At 53.1% G+C, this 19,885-nt stretch overlaps 1 protein-coding gene across 2 annotated transcripts; it reads right to left on the bottom strand.

Annotated features, from left to right (window-relative positions):
• Positions 1–127: 127 nt before the first annotated feature.
• On the bottom strand, positions 128–18,356 carry MMP11 (matrix metallopeptidase 11). Of its 2 annotated transcripts, none has more exons than XM_057411377.1 (8): positions 18,045–18,356; positions 9,174–9,424; positions 7,849–7,992; positions 6,721–6,854; positions 3,709–3,956; positions 3,286–3,499; positions 1,724–1,981; positions 128–991 (listed from the first exon to the last, which is right to left on the bottom strand). In XM_057411377.1, exons 1-8 carry the CDS (start codon positions 18,159–18,161, stop codon positions 858–860), a joined length of 1,500 nt encoding a protein of 499 aa, XP_057267360.1. In that variant the 5' UTR covers positions 18,162–18,356; the 3' UTR covers positions 128–857. The 2 variants fall into 2 exon arrangements, with proteins under 2 accessions (XP_057267360.1, XP_057267361.1); XM_057411378.1 differs by lacking the exon at positions 18,045–18,356 and adding an exon at positions 10,839–10,980.
• Positions 18,357–19,885: the final 1,529 nt, after the last annotated feature.

Below are 19,885 nucleotides of genomic sequence, written 5' to 3'. Positions count from 1 at the left end.
CGGTGTCCCCCCCGCGGGCGGGGATGGCGAGGGGCACGGGTGCGGTGGAAGGGGAGAAACCGGCCGCAGCGTCACTGGGGTTTCGGCACAAGGTCATGTAGCAAAGAGGGGTGTGCGGTGTCAGCGGCGTGTGAGCAACCCGGGATGGGGACCCGATCTCCGTACTAGCAGGGGGAGCAACGGGGCAGTGTCCAGCACTGGCACCCAGCACCGTGGAAGGAAGGGGGGCCCTTGTCTATATACAAATCCGTATAAAACCCTAACGCGTACTAGTCATACAACACAAAACCAGGAGCAGGGCTGCGGCAGGGTCTGTCGGTCTCCGCTGCAGTCCCGGGGAAGTGACCCTGGCAGCAGCCGCACGTCTGCGCTCCTCCGCAGGTACAGTCAGTGTCCGTCAAAGTCCCCGCCTGCTGCCAAGGGAGCGCCTCGGTGGAAGCCCTCCTCCCTCCCGGCCCATGCCTGGAGCAGCAAAGGGCTGCTGTTATGAGCTGTGTAAACATAGGAAATGCCGACGGATCGGTTCTACAGGGTGGGGTCCACGTTGGTTAGGAGAGTGTAATCCTGTTCCAGGCTAGCTTGATGACCTTTGGGATGCTATTGCTAGAAGAGCATGGCCACATTAAGGATTTAGTGGCCGCTCTTGCCTGCAAATAACATGGCAAATGCTTTTACATTGATAGCAACTGAAGCTGGGGCTGCTGGAACTGGAGAGGAGCAAACTTTGTCACTTGTGACAGAGACCTGTTGTGTCAGATGCTGTGCCTGGAAGAAAGTCAGTAATGGCAGAGGGAGCCCTCTTTGTTGCTGCTGGTGTAAGGGTGATGAAAGGGGAGTGTGGAGGACAGGCATCCCCCTCATCTGAAGGAGTTGGAGGAAGGCACACAGCTGAAGAAGTCCTGGCTGATCTGCCGTGGGTAGCCCTCCAGCACCTTCACCTGCACTGGATCAAACTTCCAGTAATCTCGGCCTCTCAGGAAATAGGCAAAACCTGTGGGTGGGAGAAGAAGGGTTAGAACAGACAGGGTCTGAATGGCACAGAGCTCTTCCCTAGCTGACAATGCAGCATGCGCAGTACCAAAACAGAACCTGGAAGAGGCAGGAGATGCTGGTAGATTCATCACACCTGAACCCAGGCTTGTGGTGTACACTGTTCTTTCACACTGCTTTAGTTTTCACAGGAGAATAAACAGGGTAGATTTTATTTGTATTCCTAGTGATTCCTGGTACCCGTGTGGTGACATGGTCCTGGGTGAGCAGATGCTGTCTAGGATCTGAACAGGGCTGATGACAGGGAGCTTGTGAAGACCTGCTGCATCTGTTACTGCAGGGAACTAGCCCTGGGATCTGGAAGCAGTGGGGAGCTGTTCCACCACATCCTTTCAAAGGAAAGAGGCAATCACTGCCCCTGTCATCCCAAGCACTCTGCCTGTCCCCAGTGTTTCTGCAGCACTGACATACTGTCTTCACTCAGCATGGGACATGTCTGGGAGAACTAGGCAATGCCAAAAGGAGCCTGTTCGTTCAGGACAGCTACTGAGGCTGGAGTGAAGCATCTCTGCTGTCCTCTCACCACTTTCTTTGTCAGGAGCAGTAACATCTGGGTAGGAATCTGTGACCATTTCTTTGTCAAAGTTTGAATTCTCTCTATCGGACACTTAACTGTTGAATGTTGCAACTAATAATGATAAAACCCCAGAGCAGGCCATGTCCCTGCACTGACCAAACTCATCCTGAAAAGCTGCGTCGATCTCCTGAGGGACACCGCGCCAGTCAGCCATGGTCCGAGGGTAGATGTTGTCCACCTGGCGCGTGTGAGGGTGGAAGCGCCAGTAGTTGCCTCCACCAAAGATGTAGATCTTGTTCTTCTCAGCCCCCCACACCAGAGCTGCCTGTACAGGGGATGCAGGGAGGCCCAGCTCCACAATTGGAGTGGGACCAGATACCCGTCTCTCACCATCATATATCCAGTACTGAGAATCTGGTGAGGAGACAGAAAAGGGAGACAAAGGGTCAGAAGCTCTTTTTGTATCTGGTAATTTGGCAGTGAACTGGACAACTGGAGCTGATGCCTTGTCACAGTTCTCAGGGGAAGCTGTGCCTGAGAGGCAAAAACCCCACCGGTGTCATGGACACTATCACTGACAGGTGCTGTCAGTGCAGGGAGTTGACTTCCCACCTCAGTCCAGCCCTAAGGGTATCAGTGGTGGGATGAGCAGGACAGGACCATTTTAGCAGCTGTCTTTTCTCTATCTGTGGAAGTTATAAGGAAAGACTTGGCTGGAGGGATCAGCATCCACCCTGCAAACTCCATGCTTGGAGAACATACGTGGGCATGCACAGGCATAGAGGGGGCATGCAGCTGTAGAGGAGCAAGCTACAGAAACTAGGTAGCAATTGCCAAGCTGAAATAAAGACTGGAAGCCTATTTCCAGATTAGATTAAAAGAGGAATCTCTGTAATTAGTCTATGGCATGTAATACTTTCCCCTTATCTCATTTTAACTCTTGGTAGGAGCCTGCCAATTTTAGCACTGTAAGTCCTTGTGTACAGGTCAGGTGCTAAGTGACCTCTTTATGCAGGAGCACTGCCTGCAGAGCCCCATGATGTGCCTTCTGGTGCTCATGGAGGGCAGACAGGGCGGGCACACCCAGGACACCTGGGTACCTTCCTCATTCTGCACCCTTGCTATTAAATTTACACTTGGAAAGAGCATTAAGGAAAACAGTGGAGCTGTCTTCTTTAATGGGATTTGTTGTTGGCCTTGAACTCCAAAGATGGCCAGGAGGAGGTTTGCCCCCACCATGGGTTTTTAATGCCTGTGGTGGCCAGAGGTTGTCTGGTTCTGCACACAGGCTCTGTGTAGTCTCATTTGGTCTTGGGGCACTAAAGAAACTCCACATGCTTGTCTCTGAGGAGCAGAAAAGATGCAGGGCCTTGAGGCACAGGCGCAGGAGTTTCACAACCAGTGAAGCTGTCTGAGGTTCTCTTCTGGCACTGATTACCAGGACAGCTGGGAAGATGCTCTGCCAGCAGCATTGCCAGGGCAAAACCTCAAAACAAATGTTTGTGTTCCAGAGAAGGAGAATGAGATATTGTGGCTGTGCATAAAAGTGACAATATCTACTAAAAAGTTTGACCTAAACAGAGAAGGAAACAAATAACAAGGATCACTGGATTGCTGAGGATGCCCAAGTTTATCTTCCCAGGAACTTGTTGGGTCCTGAATACCCCTACGTAAAGGAGATGCATTTCTGAGCTGTCTGATCCCAGTCCAGCTCTTACCTTGGAAAAACCAGATATTGCCCAGAGGGTCCTCAAAGGTGGCATCGACAGAGCTGGGGATGCCCTGCCAGTGGCGGGAGGCCAGAGCTGGGTAGCCGTCCTGCAGCTTTCCTGCTCGAAGCCGCCACACGTAGCGGGACTTGAAGAAGAAGAGCTCCCCTCGGATGGTAGACACAGCATCGAAAGCTGTGTCGCAGGCGTCGGGCTGCACTGCCTGCCAAAGCAGAATAGTAAGGGTTAGAAAGGACCTGGAGCTCATCTGGTTCCAACACCCCAGCCTAGCTGGCAGCGCCAGCAGGGAGTCCGGACCTGGACTCAAGGTGGAAGACAGACACCAAACCACATGTAAGCCTGCTGCTGGCCTCTTGGTTAGGACAGCCCCAGCTGTGGTGTTAAAGGAGGACACACAGGCTACTTGCTCACCTCTACATTGGTGATCTCATTGGTTTCAAGGCCTGCCTGGGGCAGCTCTGCTGGCTCAGTTGGGGTTGGGGCAGGATCCAGTTTGGGTTTCCCATAGAGGTACTGGATACCTTGCTTGTCATCCTCACTCAGGCTCAGTGGGTAGCGGAAGATGTAGAAAGGAGACATGAGTGACTTGGAGACAGCCGTGTGCTGCAGGCCCAGGACATGGCCAAACTCGTGAGCAGCCACTTGCAGGAGGTCAGTGCCTGCAAAGGGAAAAGGTGGGAGATGCTTTTGTCTGCTTGTATGTGGGACGAACGCCTCCCAGGTTCACTTCTACCAACCAGCAGCCATTGCTGTAGGAGTCTAACACAAGGAAAGAGAAATCTGCCTCACTACAGTGCTCCCAGGTTGATGTTCCTGCACTTCCCTGTGTAGCTCTACACCATGTTTGTGTTTTTCTAAGGAGTAAAAGGGCATAATTAATGGATCCACTGTTTCAGGAGCACCTGAGTGAATTCATACACTCAGGTATCAGCCTGGGCATGTTGGTAATTTGCAATTCTGTCGCCAGGGGCTCCTTGCACCTCTCCAGCTACCACGAAGAAAGGAATGCTCCGTGCACTTTTGGAAAGGAGAGATAGGCACAGAGAAGGAAGTCTGGCTCATAAACATAGGTGGGGGGGTGGCAAGGTTGGGTTTTGTCCACCCGGCAGTTGTTGTCTACAGCTGGAGTGCATCGGGTCCCATTTAGCTCACGTCCACTGAACCCTCTGAGATTAGAACTTGCTAATGGCTGTTGTCACAGACAGCAGAGGGAGCTCATTTATTGCTTGTGTGTGGACTGGACTGTGTCGAGGTGACGTTTAGAAATAAATCCATAAAAAGTCATCCCGTGTCAAGGCCTGGGCCTTCTTCACCTGACTGAAGTAGATTTACGGGAGATCATGTTTAGGAATACATGACCTTGGAGCATCTAGAAAAGGAGGGGGAGGTGGGGAAGTGGATTTCAGTGTGAAAAAATGTGTCATTTGGCAGGTGGTGTTTAGCTCCTAATGGATCCTTTTTGAAGTTGATAGATTTCAGGGGAAGCTGGAAGACAGGCGTATTAAGCAGCACAGCCTGCGAGCAGAGTATGTTTTTTGACAAGTCCCAGCTTATTCATTCACTCTCTTCCAGCCAGAAATCCTCCACGCTGCAGCCCAAGTGATGGGAAAGGCAGGGATGTGAGTCAGGCAGCCTCACTTGCTCCAAGCAGGATTTCCCCACTGGCTCCATGGGAGCAGGTCACTTCTCAGCAGCAGGACAGGATGGGACGGGATGGGGCAGGGGCAATGCAGCTGGGAGGAATGCCTGGGAAGGGCAGAGGGGAAGGTGAGCCCGTTGTTGTTCAGCTTTATATTGAACTGACCCAATTAAATCGACACATGTAGGTCAGCTGAGAAAGTGGGATTTCTGTGTCAGTGATTTATTACGAACTCTCAGACACTGTGTTTAGCTTGGCAGGCTCCTCACTTGATGCTTTCCAGTGTTGGCAGATCAGCTGTGCTGTTCTCAGATTGTCAGGGGGAGGTGAACAAGAGCACGCCTGAAGGAGCAGTGCTGGGAGCATCCCTGTGTCCCTCACAGGTCCTCTCTGTGGAGTCCTGTGTCCTGCTCAGCTCTGGGGTGACCCCAGGGATCCCCAGAGAGGACATCTCAGGCGTCCTTGTACTTCTGGTTTCCTATCTGTAAAAATGAGGCTAAGAATTTCCCCTTCTCACTCAGAACTGAGCCAAGGATTTATCCATGTTTATATTGTAAAGCTCTTTTCAGCATATTAAATGGCAATTAGCTGCAAAGAGCTTTTACAACATTTATTTATGGAAGATGGGGGGGGGGGGGGGGGGAAGGCTATGGAATAAGGGTGGATTCTGATGGGAACTGGCATCCATTTTCAGTTCCTGCTTTGCCTCCAACACTGTCTTTGTGGGAGAATGTAGGACATTCTTCACCAACACAGGCAGCCCCAACAGAGGGTGAGAGAAGGCAGAGCCCACCCTTCCTCAGGAGCAGAAATGCTTCTGCAGAGAGGTCTGGTGCCCTGTGGTTCTTTTTGGGTCAGCATGGGCAGGGTCCTGTGCCCCATGCAGAGTCAAGCTGGTGTATAACCAACAATGGCATCAACTTCTGGGAAGCCCATCTGGGCCCTCAACATCAACATGGGCAAAACGTCTGGGAAACTCGAGAGTGAGGCAGGGGGTTAACATGGGCTTTGTGATTGGTTTTTGCCCCTGCAGATAAACTGGGAAGGAGGAGGAGGAGGAGGGCCTGACCTGGGTTAATTTTGGTGGGTCTTGCAGAAACTGATGCTTTGGGCACTGATCCAGTTGGTCCCAGGCGGCACTGCAGTATCTCATGAGATACTGTGACACTAGAGCCTGAGTGCCCCAGCACAGAGCTACCAGCTGAATCTATTATTAGCAAAAGGAAAAACCTAAAAGAGAAAAGAGTCTTGACTCGATGTGGTGATGTTTATGGTCAGAGCATTCCCAGGCTACGGGGACACAGAGGTGGAGCCTGGGCAGTTTCCCTTTGTGGACTTGTTTGAGGGCAGATGGTGAACAGTGCATGCAGGGACTGGGGCTGAAACTTCCTTTGGAAGACAACTGTGTCACCCCATGCTTGAGCCCCAGTTTCCCTTCATCCTTTCCCTCCTTTATTTCTAATGGCTCCTGCCAATGCTGGGTGCAATCCCCAGTGGTGGAGGAGTCATCTCTCTTGTTCCCCCCTCAAAGAACAGGAGGAGCCCACCAGGAAGCCAGGGTCCTGGTGCTGGACACAGGCATTGCTGTGGCTGAAAAATGACAAGGAAAGACCTGAATACTAACGTTGTGCTTGTAAGTGGTGGGAGACAACAGTGCATGCCACAAAAATGGTTGTTGCCTCTCAGTTTTACAGGGTCCCTGCTCACACCCTAATGGAATTGTTTCCAAGTACACTGTTGAGCATCCTGGACCATCCACAGCTCTCCCTGAAACAGTACCGTACCCAGGTTGTTCCCAATCGTCCAGGTCTCGTCATAGTCAAAATGGACATCTCCCTCCCGGTGTGTCTTGGGGAAGAACGCATGTGCCAGGATCCCTCCGGGCCCGTCAAAAGGCAGGTTGTCTCCATGCCAGTACCTGGAGGGAAGGCACATTGCACCTCAGACAAACAGCCATGTACCCACAGTGAACAGCACTGTATGGCCAAAGGTGGGGAGCCACTGTGAAGGGACAGCAGCTCTCACTCCCATCCCAAGTTCATCCCACAAGTCCAGATCAACTGTTCAGAGCTCTTCTGATTGCTACAAAGCCAGTTCTGGGCACTGAGGAAGCTGAGCTTAGTCACACCAATCCCTGGGGAGTTCACGTGTTTTCTCAAGGATGTTTCCCTCCCGCTGTTCAGCTTCCAGCCCAAAGCTGACTGTAGAGCCCAAAGAATTAAGGAGGTGGCTGCTCAACCTAAGATTAAGTTGATTGACACAACTGTGTGGTGGGGGGATGCAGAGGGGCAGCTGGCAGCAAACCCAGCCAAATCCTCAGGTCCTCACTCAAGCCAAACCCTCTCTTGACTGATGAAGGAAACCTGTGAGAGATGCAGCTACTTTAGAGAGCTGAGGGAGGCACAGGCAATACACAGTATGCAAATCACATCACTGCTTGGACCGTCTCCACTGCCTTTATTAGCTCTGTGAAAACACGCAGCAGAGGGAAGTCTTTGCCCCCATGCGTATTTTGCCAAAAGTGAATTTCAGGCCAGGAGCCAAGATCCATTTAACCAAGCAACTATATTTGTCTTTGGGCAGACAGTTACGTTCCATCAAGGGACAGGATGGAGGATCCGAAGACGGAAAGTCAAAACAAACACTTAAGAAAACAGCCTGTGGGCAGAGAAATGTAAATGTACCAGGAAAATTAATGAGCGATCAGTAACGGTGCTGTGCACAGCCAGCATGGGACAGCTGCACTTACACCAAGCAGCCACAACTGGCAACAAGTACCAAACCCAAAAATGATCCCAGTCTCTGAAAGCAGAAACATGAGCTGAAGTTGTGTGCTGCTGGCCCTCAGCTCTGGTTAGAGCCTTGGGGTCTTCTTTGTGTGTGAGGAGGGTGCTGCTGCCCACCACGCTCACCTTGTGAAATCGATGACGATGTCAGCCCGTCCCTCCTGCACCTCAGTGAAGGTCAGCGGTGTCACGTCACTCCACACTTTCAAAGCTTCCTCAATGGTCCTCCTCACTTTAGACTTCACAAGTTGCCACGGGAACCTGATGATTCTGAAAGGCAGCAGACACTGGATGACGAGAGCATCACGTGCTGTGCCATGCACACTGCTGTCATGAAGACACTAGCTGTAGGATCAGTGCCGCTCTGTTTCAGCACCAGAACATCTCCAATCCATACAAGCACTGCTACAGCACCCCATTCCAAGCAGCATGTGCAACAGACAAATCCTATCAGTGTTGAAACCCTCTGGCTGGGGGACTGGAGGTGAGCTTTCTGGAGAGCTTTCAGAGCTGTGTTTTGCTGAAGTGCTGCAGCATTTTCCAGGTCTGTCCCCCATGAGTCCACCCCACAGAGGTGCCTGCAAGTGCTGTGATGTGATCTCTACTCCTCAATCTCTGCATTTATGTCCCTGGAAATTGGGCTCACTCAGAGCAGCTGCTGCATCTTCTCCCCTCCTATACCATAAGCAGACTGTAAGATATGCCACAGAGGGAGCTTTCTTTCCCTTCCATTAACGCTGTTGGGGATTGTTAGTCTCTGCTGTGGTTCTTTCTTTAATACAGTTGACCAAAAAAACCCAGACACCTTTCTGTTACCTACAGACCCCTAATACCATGAGGAACTGTCTCCTGCACTTAATTAAACCAAAGATGGATTACATGCTGTCAAGGTCCATATGAGTGTGCTCACTTCTCCGCTCATGCCCATGTGGGCAACTGGGGAGGCAGCACAACCCTCCTGCGAGCCTGTTGAGCAAATCTGCAATTGAGGATGTGTTGGGTGATCAGGGCAGAACTTCACACTGAAGTTGTGTTTATGGGAACATCGCTAACAGCTGAATAAAAAGGCCTTTGTAAAATAAACTGTGAGGTGAGCCCACGGCGGGGCGGCTGTGGGGGCAAAGGCACAGCGGGAGAAGGCTGGTGGTGGAGGCTCGGCTTGGTTTGATGTAGGGAAGGGAATGCACAGGGGTGTTGATGCACAAGGGACTGACTGAGGGGTGATGCAGAATGTGAGGGGTGGGTGGGCAGCTGTGTTTATGGCAGTGCGTGCAAGAGGGGATGTGGAGGTGCTGGGTGCGATGCTGCTGGTGGTGCAGTGTGTGGCTCCCCTGTTCCCTGGCTGCCCCCTGGTCAAATCAAAGCGTGCCACGCTCCTGGGGCCATCAGACTGAGAGGTTTGGGGGAGGGAGAAGCAAACCAGCCTGACTCCCAGTTTGGAACTCTCTTACTTGTAGGTGAGATCGGTCTTGTCCCAGCGCCCACCGGAGAGGACAAATCGCTTCTGCCGGTTCCGCCCGTTCTGTCCGTCCGGCAGCACCGGGAGGTCTGGAACGCCGCACCGGGGCGGGTTCCAGCGCACCGCTGCCTCATCTGCATTCACAGGGAAGCCCTTCATAGGCACACCGGTCCCCACAGTGTTCACCAAGGAAGACAGCCAAGGACTCTGCTCCTTCCAGGTGTGATGCTTTCGGGACACGTCCTGAAAGGAGAAAGCAAAGCCACAACTTCAGTGACTGGGGAAAGGTGTCCCGATGCAGAGTAGTGAATGCCCACCCGCAGCAGTCCTGCAGTGGTGAGTTCCACCCCTGCCTGAGGCTGTTCCCCTGCTACTGGGGCACCAACTGCTCCCCACAGGCATCCTCCATTCCCTGGGCCGTGCTGCTCCAAGCTAGATCACACCTGCGAGGCACTGTGTTGTGTCATGCCATGGCACCCCCTAAGCACTGGGCTATTTTTGGTCCACTTTTCCTTGGCAGCTGGCTGGCAGGAAATGCTTTTCCAAGCTGTGGATGAGAACCAGACCCTTCAAGAATGAAACAAATCACTAGAGAGTAAATTCCACCCCTTTACCACACAACCTTTATTCCCTCCTGGACACGAGTAGAGGTGACCCATGACTCTGCTTGGGGACAGGATCACCTGGATTAGGTGGAAAAGCACAGCTCCTCTTGGCAACATTAACTGATGTTAATTAGCTGACTTCCACTGGTTCCCCACCTGACAGCAGGACTATGGGGCCACCAGGAAACATGACTCAAGTGTCCCCAACCTGCAGTAAGGCATGTGGGGTGAGAGGTGCTTGCTCCCTGTCTCACCATGCGGACCAAGCCAGAGGTCCAAACACAGATCTTTTTTTGCCTGATTCTGTGCAAGCAAATTTAAAGGTGCTTGAGCAGCAGGAAGAGCTAAGATGCAGCAGTGATACAACAGGCAGGCAGGCTCCATCCCACAGGGCTCCAGGGTGAGGACCTGGGGTTTAGGGGTCCCTTTCCTTCCCCTGCAAAGAGCTTCTTCCTGACCGGCTCTCCTGGCTGCCTTGCAGGGGACACAAAGGTCAGGATGGCATGATGCCAGAGCTGCCATGATGCCGTGTAATCCACGTGCTGCCACCACTCTGTTCTCTACAATGAGCCCATTCATGCGGGCTGGAATGAAGTGTGAAGCCCTTGGCATTAATTCCGCTACTGAGCTCCCAGCTCTGCAGTGGCCCCGTGCCTCTGAGCGATGCACAGATGGACAGAGGAGCCAGGGAAGTCACATAAGGTGCAGTTTAGGTGTCCATGTGTCAGTTTAGGCTTTTTGTGTGTCTGTCACCACCCCAGCCTGCTGGCTTCTCCCCAGCCAGCCAGACACCCTTGGTGGTTGCCAGCCTTTGCCTTAGAAACCATCGACACAATTCTGGTGTCTCAGTGCACTTCCACACAGCGCAGGAACCACACCATCAACATGTGAAAAGGAGGAAACCCATTTTACATCCTGAACAGCAAAGCCTACCCAAGCCACCAGCACTGAGAATCCCTCCAGTGCTTTAGTGGAAGGAGGGAGTATGAGCTGGCCTGTCCCAAGGGAGTCTGCACCTGGTGAAGGCTGGAGCCCAGGCAGCTCCAAGGTACCTGTCTCTCCAAGGGGAGCTCTCTGAGAGTCACCTGGCACCCTGCCTGGGCTGGCAGCTACTGCCTGCAAAGTACAGCTAGCAGGAGAGGCTGATAATGTTCATGTCCTGGCCAACATGCTGCTTCCAGCCCTGATGAGACCTTCTGCCAAGCACATAATGGCAGCTGTGACACCAAAGCCCAGCCTGGAGGGACACTCGGCTCCTTGCTCCTACATGCACCAGAGGCAGGTCCTGTCACTAGAGGGCACAGGGTAATTAACGTGTCTCATTTCCCAGGACCAGGAAGTGCAGGACAGCTGCTCAGAAGCACATGGGGAGAGTGGAGATGGACCCTGGGGACAGCTCTCACTGTGGAACCGGGAGCACTGGGAAACCCTCAAGAGTTGTCCAGGTAGGTGAGCCGGCTGAGCTGACCCAGATGGTCTTAGTCCTATTTTTTCGTCTTGGCTATGGTAAGCACATCCCTTTGGTCTCCCAGGAAGGTCAGTTGTTGCTTTATTGGCTGGGGGCACTGGCATAAACTGGTGACTGTCCTCCCAGCCAGAGCACAGAGAGGAGGAGCTGCCTCTCTCACCCTGAGGGATCCCATGTTCAGAGAGAGACAGAGGTAGGTTTTCTTTCTCTTCTTTGGTTAGCTCAAGGCAACTGGCATTAATCCCAGCTTCCAGCCATCCAAACCCCACCTTGCCTTAGGCAGGACCCTCCCTCCTCCTCCTGCCTGCCAGCCCTTGCCAAGATCCATCCCTGAGGGGTCACAGTGTGGTCCTCTCAATGGCTCTGGGTGGAGGCAGGAGGCAAGACCTGTCCGGCTGCCCTGTGTGCTCACTGTGCCCCTTGTGCCCCTAGACAAACAGTGAGTTTCTCCTTGTCGTCATTGCACCAACATTAGCACCATGGCAGGAAAGGGCTGGAAAATGCCACTGCAGGCGCAGCTAGCAAGGGGAAATGTGACAGGCAGAAACCACTTGCCAAACAATGCTCAGGAGACACATCAGGCTGGAGATTTTGGTCTCCTTGGCTGGACACACCTTGCTGCAGGCACTTCCCAAGGCTTAGATAACATGTCCTCTCACTTAAGGTTGCATCCTTCCCACCCAGTGCTGAACCCACCCTCTCCTGGGCAGGTCCTGCTTTGTTCTCCCAAGCTGTGGAATAATGTCCCAACTGTATGCTTAGGGGTTTGCTTAGGGCTGTGCTGCTGCTAGAGCTAGTACAGGCCTGTGTAGAGAGGATGAGGAGGGCACTGGCTGCTGGGTAACTATCAGGGCATCCTCACTCCTCCCATCCCACCACCAGAGGGGAGAGGATTACTGAAGACAAAAAGCAAAGGAGAATCCTTGCATCCCAAGTCACAAGCATTCAGACCAGCTGAGTGCAGAGCTGGATCGGAGCCTCTAGCTAGTGTGCAGACACTTACACTGCCGTTCCCAGTATAACCCACAGCTGGGGTGGCTGCTGTGCATGGAACAGACAGATTTTAGCCAAAGGAAGAGGCCAGAGCTTTGCAATAGAGACTGAGCAGTAAAATGTCTGCACAACATGAGTGCAGAGGGGCTGCCTGAAACCAAGGCTCAAGGGCAGCGAGGACAGCAGAGGAGCAAAGCTATACAAAAAGAGGGCTGTGCTGCAGGCTGGCCACAGCTCCTCACAAAAGAAGTGCCTCTTCCTCAGCCTTGTGACCAAAAAGCTAAGAGGGAACAGGAGGCAAAGGACAGATCCCATGGGAAAGCAGAAACCACACCAGAGGTACAGGCTGCCCACTCAGTTCTTCGCAGCTTTATCAGACCTCAAGTGCTGCGATACAAGCAGCCATCACTTCTGGTCTGCTGAGGCCAGATGAACACCAGCCAAGCTTCCCAGGAAGTGTCCCAGCCACCCTGAGGAGCCGGGATCATCTTTAACCTCATTGTGTTGGGCAGCATTTGCCCTCCAGAGCCTCCCAGGAGGAGAAGCAGCTACAACACCATAGCTGCAGTGGAGAATAACCCCAAGAGTGAGGCTAGTGCCTCGTACTGACAAACCCATTGCTCTCTTGTCTGCCTGGGTCCATCCTCAGCTGCCTGCCCTGAACTTAAACTTGTCTCCTCTACCTAATTATCTGAGCTCCTGGCTGCTTCTGCAGCACAGACATGAAAGGAGAGCCCCTCTCCCCATCAGACAGGAGTGACTGGACAAGTTATAACAAGAATCACATCAGTCTTGGATACTTCCCCTCTCATTGGGGGCTGTTTCCTCTTCTGCTAGGGGATGATCTCATGGGTTTTCTCCCCATCTCCCTGTCCCTCTGCTGCTACTTTTCCATCTCTCCCCACTTTCTTCCTCTGTTACTCAGTGTTTGTCAAGGCACTGATATTTGCTGTCTCTTTGTTTAGTAGCATTAACCTCCTCCTACCTCTGAGCCTGCACCTCAGAGCACTCCTGCCCTTGGTTCAGCCCGTGGGGAAGGAGAGCAGAGATGTTTTCTCCTGCAGTTCTCATGTAAGATAGCTCTCTCACCCCATTTCTGTACACTGACGGGTTGCTGTGCCCCCCAGGAGCTCTACACCACATTAACAAGCTGCAGCAATGTTGCTGCCTGAGATCAGCACTGTCGCTCATCCTGATGCACAGAGTACCATGGCCAGATTTGTGGCCAGCCTGCCTCTCAGCCCAGCATGGATTTGCAAGGGGTGGATTTGAAAGTGCAGCTACAGCTGATGGTTGGTGGTAAAACTGGAGCCAGCTCCACTCTAGTCAGGTTGTGTCCCGGAAGCAGACTGGGCTCAGAAGGTGCTAATGCTGCAGATGAAATCTCATGGCAAGAAACAGATCATGTCTGTGGTCTGGTCAGACCCTGAACCAAGTGTGCTGCTGGTCAGGGCACTGTTAGTAGAAACAATGGAAACTTGGTGGAAACAATGCTGAGGCAAAGCCACCATATATATTGATCCTACCTCCCCCAGAACAAGGCAGAGTCTCCCAACCCCTTTAACTATGAATTCTTTGCTTACACTTCTCCTACAGGACTGGCTCCTTCATGCTGGGCTGCAGTCTCATGCAGACAGAGGCACGGAGGATGCAAAGGCTGAGGCCAAGCTTAGGCTAAACGAGGCCAAAGAGGAGGTGCTGCAGCGCCTGGCCATGCATACACAGTTGGAGGTTCCCCTCTGCTTGCTTCCCATACTCGGTGGCACCATCAAGCCCTACCTCCTGGGGCCTGACAGTTTGTTTCCGGATTATTTGGTGGTAATTGTTGTTGGCAACGAAAAAAGGAAAATGTTTATTTTTCCTAAGCAACACGGAACATGAAACATAATGGACTGCAAATGTTTATGCCCACAGACAGAATGAGAAGACCTAGGCTCTGATGTAACAAGAGAAAGCAAATGAATAAACACTGCAGGACTATTTTTATTATCAGACACTTTAATTACGTGACAGTTTGTGAGTGTACTCCATCAACAACACCACAGCCAAGCTGCTGGTGTCACCCAAGCAACAGTTTGCTAGAAACAGGAGTACTTACAAAGCAAACAAGCCCCAGGATGCCAGGAGAGCAAAAGGTCTCAAGAGCCCGTAATCTCATGACCTAGAAGTCCCCTTGAAACTAAGAAACCACTGTAGGATGTGGCACACTCCAGCCACAGGAGGAAGAAGGCTGAGATGTTTTGTCTACTGTGCGATTACATCCAAGCTAAGGTGAGCAACGAGCTATCACTGCCCAAGGACAGCAGCCAGGACATGTCTCACTGTGTACAGCCTCCTGGCACAGTGCAGCCCTCTCCAGAGCTATGGGGAGATGTTCTACCCTTAGGGAGTTTGTGCTGCTCAGATGCGTAGGTTGGGATCTCCAAACCACAAGACAAGCACTGTTCCCCTGCTCAATCTACTGGAGATGTCTGCAGGGTTTTCCCCCACTGCTAATTTTCACAGAGGGTGACAGATCTCTCCTGCCCAATTCCCACTAAGGGCAGGAGGTCTGGTCACCTGTCTGTCCTTCTGGGTCTCATCTGCACCAAAATCTCAGTGAACCTCTGAAGTGCTCTGCTTTTTATTTTGCTGGACAGTTATGTGCAGACTCAGCAGTGCTTCCCTTCATATCACAGGCTGAGACATCCCTACTGTAAGAATATCCAGGAACCCTTCATTTACCTGTCTGAATATTTGGAATTAGTAGGAAAAAGCTGACAGTGTCTCTGGTGGGAAAAGTCCCTGCAGGAAAAGAATAAGTGCCCCCTTCCCCTGGTGAGCCGCCCCCCCCGGTTACAGTGCCTGGGCAGGATACACATGGGGGAAGCAAGTAAAGAACTGGAGTGGGGGATTCTCCCCAAAGTGCTTCTCTGCTCCCTGGTCTCTCCTCCCTCCCCGCTCAGGTTTGCCAGCTGCACACCCCAAGCCTTGCCACAGTGCAGGGTGTGCGTGTGTGTTGCATGTAGAAGCACAAACACAACAAACCCACTGGAGAATAACTGCTTACATGTGTCTTGAGTTTGTCTCAGAGCAAAGGATAAACATGCCTAAAATTACCCCAACACTCATGCAGTATTTAAATAGCCAAACCATAGAGTGCAAATCAAACCCTTCCTGCGGGAGCTGCCCGAGCCCTGAGCAAGGCAGGAGGCTTCCCGGCTCTGGGGCTGTGGGGAAGGCAGCACCATGATTCCAAGGGGGAACCTGCTGGGCTCAGGGCAAGACCTGCAGGATACGGCCCCTGGGAGATTACGCTGGCAGCTGGGAGGGTGCCCAGCACTTCTCCACTGAGAGATAGTTTACCAGCAAATGGACTGACTGTGATTTCCCCGGGGAGCTGAAAGCAATGCAGGAATTCGTTGTCTGCGCGTGCACTGCCCTGAGGACTGCAGATCTTTTGTTCTCAAGTTTTACAGTGGACACCAGACACAGCCTGCATTCTGCTCTCAGTTTTCTCTTTCTTTCTTTCTTTAGGCATTAATGTAAAAATGAAGGAGATCTACAGGGTTTGCTACAAAGAGCACAGGTCCTTCTGCAACTTGCCCTGTGTAGCCTGGCTTTAAAATGAATCTTAGCCCTTGATTCTTTCTCCCTTCAGTTACTGCTGCTGTGACTTGTTATGGAGAAGTGAATCGACACAGTGCAGCATCCTGTCCTTGTCCACCCCATCTACTATCACAGCTTGAGGAAGTCACTGTTATCTGTCTTGTAGGAATGTGAGTCTCTTTGCCCAGCTCAGCCACTCAGCTCCTTTCTCATTCATCACCCAACAGCAAAAGGTGCCCAGACAGGAAATCAGCTGCTGTTAGACACAGGGAAACATCTCTTTGTGTGGACTCAAAGTAGCCAGCGAAGTAAACATGCAATGGCATGCCAGAGCTCTCTAGTAAGAGAGGGCAGAGAAGGGCTGAGGGCAGAAACACATGTACAGGGCACTGTCAGCCCAGCAATCCCACCTCTGCCATTCTGTGCTGACATCCGTATCCCAGCTGGGAGAGGAATGGGGCACGCTGCTGTCAACTTTTGTCATATGTGAGAGCAACCACTGTAATGCTGGCCTCAGAGATAGTAGAATGACCTTCAGAAGCCTTGACAGCAGACAGGGAACCCAAAAGGGCAGCTATTTGGGATAAGAGACCTGCTATTTGGAAGGCTGGGAAATCATCTGTCCAGCTCCAACCCCAAACCAGCGCAGCCACTATCTCTGCAAAGACCGAGTGGCACACATTGATCTGAAACCCCAGCTCCGCAAGGCTGGTGAGACACATGAGCACAAGGTGTTCCTGAGCAAAACATGCATGAAGTAGCATGACCTGGAGTTACTGCAGCCAAAAGGAAAGTATTAGTACTCACAACACACTAGCCTGAGATGAGGAACAAACCATCTCTGGGCAGCAGACTGCCAGCTGGGGGGACCTTCTTCAGAAGCATGGTGGTGGATTAGGTGGACCAGGAGCCTGAGCAGACCTGGACCCCTGCATAAACTCTGTGCTCTTCAGCAGTTCGGTGTATTTCACCCATTTAAGGGGCACTGGCCGAGGCAAATGAGCCCCAGCAGCCTCTGCAGTCAGTCAGCAGCTGCGAGCACTGGTGAAAAGAGATGAACAGTGCACATAAAAGCTGAACCAGACCCAAGTTCAGGCAGTGTGAAACCTGGGCTAGCTCTCCCTTCCTTGGGGATCCCACAGAGGTCCCTGCTGGCAGCAAGACCAGGACCAGAGGCTGAGCAGGTCCCTGCAGGAGCAGCAGCTTCACAGCTTGCACACAGCAGAGCACGAAGCACTATGAGCCCAACAAACGTCCCGCAGGAACCGGTGGTCTCCAGCTTTCCACAGGTGGAGCTCTGCCCTCCCAGCCCACCTCTGGCTGCACTCAGATGAGGATGAACTCTGCAGAGCAGCGTGGTGGCTGGGATGCAGTGTACTACCACCCGAGAGCTCAGTCTCACCTTCCTCAGGAGCTGAGTGGAGCCAAGCGCAGTGACATGTCGTTTGGAATAACACAAGCGCTTTGGGGGCCAAGGCTGTGCTGTGCCAAGTCCCAGCCCACAGCATATTTAGCAGCCAAGTTAGAAAGCACTCAGATGACAGAGCTGATAATAAAACCATCGACAGAACCTGAACTAATCCCCCTTGGGCTGCTACCGGGCATTTACTCTGTCACTATTTTATAGCACACCAGCAAAGTGCATGTACATAATAACCCAATTACACACACACACATTCCCGGCACAAGGAGCTCTCTGTCTTCTCCTTGTCCCCCGATCCTCTCGCTGCTCCTTTCCAGCAGTCCCTGCTGCTCGCAGCTCCATCCCTGCTGGGATCTGGCAGGCTTATGCAGGAAGAAAGAGCCCTGCTGCTCCCCTTCTGCTGCGCGTTGGATTCACCCCTTGAGCCTCGTCTCCTCGTAACTTCTCGGCAGTGCCCGCACAGCAGGCGGGGGGGGGGGGGGATTGTTTGCAAACTCCGCTGCCTTTAAAGGAAGGGGGGATCCCGTGTCCTCCCGTAAACACTCCTTGTCCCGGCCCCTGTTTTTCCCTGGCTCTACAGAAAGGACGTGCCCACAGGAGCCCGCGGAGCGGTGGCACCCCCAGAGCAGGGACACCCGTGATTCCCGGCCGCCCGTACCGGCATCCCGAGGGCCATCTGGGGATGGACAGGGAGGGCGGCTCACCCCGCCCAGCGACATACTGCCCGCGGGACAAGGGGGGACACCACGGAGAGGGGAAAGGAGGCACCGGCTGATCCCGACTCACCGGCTTGTGGCGGCGGGCGGGCGCGGCGGGCGCGCAGTGCAGCAGAGCGGCGGCCAGCAGCGCGGCGGCGGGCAGCGGCGGACGGGCCATGCCGGGCGGCGGAGCGGGATCGGACATGGGGTAAAGGGAGAAAGGGGGGGGGGGGTTCCCCGTTGAGCCTTTTATCCCCCCCCGTGGCCGCCTGCCCGCCTCCCCGCGCCTCCTCCCGCTCCTGCCTTTTGTTCTCCCCAAGCCGTAGCTCTATGGGCCGGGGGGACACGGCACGGCGGCATCGCGGGAGGGGGGGGGTCCTGCCCGGCCCGCCCCGTTCCGCCCCGACGGCGTTCGGCGTCTGGGCGGAGCGGGGCGGGACGAACGGGACCCCCCTCCCGCCCCTGGCCTCCGTGCAAGCGGGTCCCGTTGCTCCCCCGGGGGTGATACTTTGCCTCGTCGTCGTGGTTTTGCATCTGCAGATGAGGGAGCAGCGGCTGGAGTCAACTAAGTCAATGCTTCCAGTCCTGCAACTGTGTTCTGTCCTGTTTGGGATGGCTTTAAACGGGTCACTTTAAAGGTGGCTTTCATCTCTCCTGCCTAGGGGTATCCAGGACTAAAAGCAATCCTTTTAGACCCTCTTAGGCTGCTCAGTTCCCATGGGGAGCATCCGTGCTGAAGCCATGTATGTGTCTAGCCCTTTGTACCATTTCCTAGAAGGCTTTTGCTGTGCTGGATGCTGAGGGAAGGAAGAGAGCAGCTCCCCATTTTGGAAATACCGATGCCTCCATCTGCTCCGCCACCTGGAGATGGAGGCAGCAATGCACAGACCTGGTTTCTTGGTTCCTGTTTCCATGAGAGAAGCCCTGGACTGTGTTAGCATCTCCTCAGTAGACTGAGTTTAGCTGTAAATTGTTTCAAGAAATGTATGCAAATAAGAAAACTTTGATCTCCAGCTGCCTGAGCTGGCATGCAGGGAGTGGGTAAGGCTTCCTGACATCTCAGGCTCTATTACTATCATGTTGTTCATGTTTTGTTTTATGGGAACCATACTGAGGATGTAAATACTGCCGCTGTGCTGGGAGGTCTCTCAGCCACTGCCTGTCCTGTCTGTGCAGCACTCCTCCCTACCTCTGCAGTTTGGCTGCTGGCAGATGGGCACAGGGCTCCCACCCCAGCCCCAGAACTCCAACAGCCCAACATCTCTCAGTACAGGCTCTGTCTCCTTGCTTTCCTGCCACTCCTGCCCAGGCTGGAGCCAAATATAGGGTTCAGGGGTCTCGAGATGGCCGCAGAAGCTCAGCAGAAGCCTTCATGACTGGGAGGTCCCAATGGTCACAGATGTTGCTGATACAGCATCTTCATGCATAGCTCTTGCTCAGCATCTGCCTCACTGCCTTCCAAGCCTAGCAAGCAGCAGAGCTCTCACTGGTTTTCCAAGTCCTTTTAGCCACAAGCATTAGCTCTTCTCCACTTCCCTGGTGCTTTACAGCAAGGAGGGAGCTTGTCAGTGCCTGGGCAAGCGATGTGGCATTGTAATGTGTCTCAATAGGAACCGCCAACTGGGGACAACCTCTCAGCAGCCCTTTCCCCAGCAGGTGTTTGGTGGAAAGAGACTGTGAGAGGGAGGAAGGGAGCACCAGGTCCAATTCTGCTCTTTCAAAGTAGAACTATTCCAGTTCATGGGCCACTTGGGTATGAAACTGCTGTGATGCCCTTTGGACTGAGAGGAGGTGGGGGAAGAGGTCTCTGATCAGAGCAAATGGGAGAGGGAAAGAAGTGAGAGAGAAACTGAATTTAAATGGATTAAGCCTTTCTTGTCTAAAGTCCTTTGTTTCCTGCCACCTTCCTGGTGTGACTTTCACAGCTGT

The sequence above is a fragment of the Pezoporus wallicus genome, unplaced genomic scaffold (genome assembly GCF_028554395.1).
Source record: "Pezoporus wallicus isolate ANWC-B61680 ecotype Strahan unplaced genomic scaffold, APGP_CSIRO_Pwel_v1 contig_6401, whole genome shotgun sequence".
Lineage (NCBI taxonomy): Eukaryota > Metazoa > Chordata > Aves > Psittaciformes > Psittacidae > Pezoporus > Pezoporus wallicus.
This window is presented reverse-complemented; position numbering and strand designations above follow the sequence as displayed.

Excerpts from the sequence above, each read along its gene's own strand:
- MMP11 (XM_057411377.1), bottom strand. The coding sequence starts at position 18,161 with ATGTCCGATCCCGCTCCGCCGCCCGGCATGGCCCGTCCGCCGCTGCCC. Across the intron at positions 6,855-7,848 it reads ATCGTCATCGATTTCACAAG|GTACTGGCATGGAGACAACC; the intron begins GTGAGCGTGGTG and ends CCTTCCCTCCAG. Across the intron at positions 3,500-3,708 it reads ATGAGATCACCAATGTAGAG|GCAGTGCAGCCCGACGCCTG; the intron begins GTGAGCAAGTAG and ends CTGCTTTGGCAG.